The sequence below is a fragment of the Xyrauchen texanus genome, chromosome 36 (assembly GCF_025860055.1).
Source record: "Xyrauchen texanus isolate HMW12.3.18 chromosome 36, RBS_HiC_50CHRs, whole genome shotgun sequence".
NCBI lineage: Eukaryota > Metazoa > Chordata > Actinopteri > Cypriniformes > Catostomidae > Xyrauchen > Xyrauchen texanus.
This window is the reverse complement of record NC_068311.1, coordinates 34,617,312-34,621,615: the sequence shown is the minus strand read 5'-3', so window position 1 is coordinate 34,621,615 and position 4,304 is coordinate 34,617,312. Positions and strand designations below refer to the sequence as shown.

General features: G+C 36.0%; 1 protein-coding gene across 1 annotated transcript; it reads right to left on the bottom strand.

The window, feature by feature from the left end:
• Nucleotides 1-1,423: 1,423 nt before the first annotated feature.
• LOC127629722 (uncharacterized) lies at nt 1,424-4,101 on the bottom strand. The gene is made up of 7 exons (XM_052106939.1): nt 3,974-4,101; nt 3,560-3,593; nt 3,174-3,335; nt 2,893-3,025; nt 2,369-2,535; nt 1,644-1,797; nt 1,424-1,536 (listed from the first exon to the last, which is right to left on the bottom strand). Exons 1-7 carry the CDS (start codon nt 4,099-4,101, stop codon nt 1,424-1,426), a joined length of 891 nt encoding a protein of 296 aa, XP_051962899.1.
• Between the last annotated feature and the right edge of the window lie 203 nt (nt 4,102-4,304).

Below are 4,304 nucleotides of genomic sequence, written 5' to 3'. Positions count from 1 at the left end.
TTTTAAAGGAAAATATTTGTTACATTTTTAAATAGGTTAAAATTATTTTTAACCATACTTGACACTGTCCCAAATTGTTGACTATATTCACATGATAACTAAGGACAAGAGCTCTCTATAACACTTGGTCCCATGTCGGTAGCCCCTTTTATTGCTTAATTATAAGCCTTCAAACATGCACCAAGGTGATGTTTCAAAGGTCAGTATTTCAAAACAGGAGCCATGTAGAATCTTAATACTTACATATGTTACTCTCCAGGTCAAGACATTTCTAACGATGTATTGGTTTAGCTCTACAACAAAGTTTTAATTTTCTCATTTCACGTACACAAGCCATCCCTGGTGTAGTTTTAGAGAGCACTTTGAAGGCTCAATAGGAGTAGCCTATATGAAGCTTTTTGTTTGTTTGTTTGTTTCTGACTCTGTAAACAGATATACAACCCCACAACATGAGAAATATCTGGTACACACACACACACACACACACACACACACTGCATTTATGTTTGGGACACACATGGCTTAGATACATAGGCTTTCTACAGTATTTATGTTAATGCTGTTATGATGGTTAAAAAAATACCATTAATGAATAAGACCATCGTCTACATGATGGGTAGTCGTCTCCTCTTAGGCTACTTGTAGACTATTATTAGGCCTGTTGGTAGTCAAAACCAAGAGTAGCCTACATTATACATTGGCCCTTCCACCCAGTGGGTGACATTTGCTTGCTTCAAAATTAAGCATCTTTCTTTCAACACAGAATCTAATACTACACATATTTAACTATTCAAAATGTGTATTGGTCAATCTCAGGCAACTTAAGTTATTACAAAGTTTCTAAGCAGAAGATGGATGCATGTTTTCTCAGTACATGTTACCAAAACTCATGTGCCATTTAAAAAACTTTTTTAAAAGCATGTCAATTAATTTCTTTGTATTCACCTCAAGAAAGTGTTTTATTTTTTAAAGAAATGGTTGGTTATGTTTAAATAATTGATATTTGTGACTAAAATATAATATAATAGTGACTGGCAGTACTTTGAATTGAAATGTAGTCTATCCACGGCAGACAACTTGAAACAGAAGTGGAATTCCCTCGCATAAACTGACAATAAACTTTATTTCTCAGAATCCAAGGAGAAACAATTGATATCCTTAAGACAGATAAAAGGATACCCTTCACATTAAATATCTTAAATGTTAATCATTAAAAGAAAAGCATAACACGGTGAGTGTGAAAATACTTCCGAGGGGAACTACGTCATGCGAACTAGGTGGCTTCAGTGATAGCAGCATCGATTATATTTACATTTTAACACAGGATACAGACAGACATTTTGATAAGTTGTCAATCTAATGGTTGATGGGCACATTAGATAATTTATTCATTTGATAATAATGCCATGGAATCATGAAGGTATTAAAAGTATTTGAACTTATGCTTACTATATTTTTGGTTGAATAGATCTTGCACTTTTCCTACCAGAACACTGACATTATCTCTGGTACTGGGTGTTGCGGGTGAGGAGCTGGCTACAGATGTAACAACAGACAACAATTAATTTCATAAAACTGTATTATGTATATTTGCACTATTACAGGCCTGAGTCCATTTCTGTGGATTTTCATATAACCAATACCTTTGAAATGCAGTGCAAAGTTGTTGACTGTCTCCGTTGAATCAAGGAAATCAGTGGCTCCTTTGCTGCTCAGTTCAAAGACCTCTAATGTGGACTTTAGGCGGTCAAATGATAAAATGGCTGTTTCCACACCCAAATCCTCAAGCTTGGACACCTTTACAATATTTAGATAAAGAAGACAACCACAAAAATAGTAAATAATTGATTATACACAAAATAGACAAAACCTACTTTTAAACATTCAACACACACTGAAGAAACAACTCATAACAGGGCTTGGCAATATATGAAAACAGTGTTGTCACACGTGGCAAATAAGTGGTCAGGGACCACCCAGGGTTACATTAACTATAAATGAGTTGTTTACATAGAGTCCAAATGCAATAATTTGACTCATAGCCATTTGTGACTACTAATGCTTTAATTGACCACCTTGATGTGAATAGACTAACCCAACCAGTAGGAATTTAGTTTGAGAGGGTGGTATGAGCCTTTGACAATTTCTTCAAAGTGAGAATATTTGATGTTGATAGCCATGTAAACAACAACCAGCTGGAATATTTATTTGGGATGAATTCATTTGAAATGATGAAAAAAATCTACAGATCAACAATCCAGTTGTCTGTCACAATGTTCTGCTCACATCACAATTGCTGTCGATCATCCTTCCATCTAATACTATAATAATACCACAAATGCCTGGCAAATGAAGCCTTTTTCCAAACCTCTAACTTCAGCTTCTTAAGGTGCATTTTAATTCGGGCATCCCTCATCTCAGGGTTAAGGTCCTGTGCCTGCCCATGTGCCCTCAGTGCTGCTGCCTCTTGAAAGTATTTCTGCTTTTCATCTTCCCCCAATGTGGCCCACCTGCCCTTAATATCATTCATTGTGCCTGAGGAAAAAATAGATGCACAGAAAACTTTACTTTAAAAAAGAGATGCTGACTCTAAAGTGTTCATTCATACAATGACAATCTGTCCAACACACTGGTTTACTTGGGTTGTGAAAATTTCTCTAACAACTGTAAAAACAAGATAACGTAAAGTAGATGACCTGATGATTCTTTTCAAAACACACAGCAGTCTTACGTTGATGAATGCAACTTGCGTGAGTGAAGTACTTGCCAAATACTATCTTGAAAATCTGTTTCATGACCCTTGTAAACCCCTGATGTCAACAGGGCCACTATGTACAAAAACAAACCATTTAGTATAACAATTTAAAGCAGCCATTAAAGTTTGTCTCTCACATTTGTTTTTGAATATGTCCCTACAAAAAAGATTGTAAGGCGACAGCTCTCTGATGTGAACTTTGGCCTTTGATGGCCGGGGTTCAGACAAAGCTTTTGTAATTTCTGATCTTTTGAAATTACCGATCCAGTTCTGAAAAACAAAAACAAAAAATAACGAAAGAATATTACACCAATTAAACTGAATGTTAACAAAAAACTTCATTTATACAAGCAGTGCAGCAGACTGATATATTTATTTGACATGTTGTTTGTTAGTGTGGCACTAAAGTAAACCTTACTTCTATGACACTGGTGTCCAAACTAGTAGCAGATGCAGCTCTTGGTATTAATTCTGACCCAACTCGTGTCATTCCATCCTTAAACAAGGATTTCAGGGTTTCCTTTTGATTCCCATTAATGGGAGTTCTCTCTTGTTGAATAACAACAAAAAAAAGAAAAAGCTAGTCAGTAATAAATCAGTAATAAAATAAGACAGTGTTGCAGATAATACCATCGTTCTCAGACACACTTGCCTAGTGCTTCTAGATTAGCAACTGCAAGGCTTACCTCTCTGGGCCATCTTCAACCTAAAACATAAGCAGAGCCCTCTCTCTAAAAAGGCCAAAACCAAATTTTGGATTGTTCAACAAAGACATAGAGCATGGAAGTAATAAAACAAACTTACCACAGAAGTCCTTGCAATCCACTGAAAATTGATGCTGTAAAGGGAGACAAAAAAGTTAGGTAAAGAGATATTAATAAAGACGAATACTGGCAATCTATTAGAAGTATTACTGTCTTACAGTGTGGAAAAAGTAATTTTTACTTGCGTTTAACTAGGAACCAAATTTCCCCATTAGCTTCTTATGTAAAAACATACTTATTAGCAATAATGCTCACATAAAGAAAGTAACGTAACGATAGGCTAATAACGTAATAGGCCCTAGACTATATATCGTTTACAAAATAATCGGAATACGCTTATCTCATGTCAACACTCATGTCACGCAACATTAAAACACATTTTATGTATTGTTTTCCCTTATTGACTAATTAATTACAGTTTAAATGAGCGGTTTTATCATTTAAATGTTCTTACCTGAAAATATCAAGCGCGAAATATTGCAACGTTGCAGCGTCATTCAGTAGACTTCCGATTACCGGCGAGCTGGATTCCTCTGGGATTGGATCTGGAGTCTTCTCTTGTATTTGTTGGTGATTAACCATGTGGATGGATAATAACAGCCTTCTGAGCCTACCAGTAGGCGCAGCAGGCCCCTACTGGCCTATATCTATGAGCTGATAACCACTGATAACACCCATTCAATCGAGTGATAACATTCGAAGCGGGTGTGGTCTGAGCTAATGACTGTAAATTAGAAAGTTTTCCGGCTCGATGAGAACAATATAATTACTGAGTTTTGTGACTG

What these genes read in the sequence shown, in the direction of transcription:
- LOC127629722 (XM_052106939.1), bottom strand. Translation starts at nt 4,101, where the DNA reads ATGGTTAATCACCAACAAATACAAGAGAAGACTCCAGATCCAATCCCA. An exon ending in GGACATATTCAAAAACAAAT is followed by an intron (nt 2,536 to 2,892) that starts GTGAGAGACAAA and finishes TTTTTTCCTCAG; the next exon opens with GCACAATGAATGATATTAAG. An exon ending in TTAAGAAGCTGAAGTTAGAG is followed by an intron (nt 1,798 to 2,368) that starts GTTTGGAAAAAG and finishes AATATTGTAAAG; the next exon opens with GTGTCCAAGCTTGAGGATTT.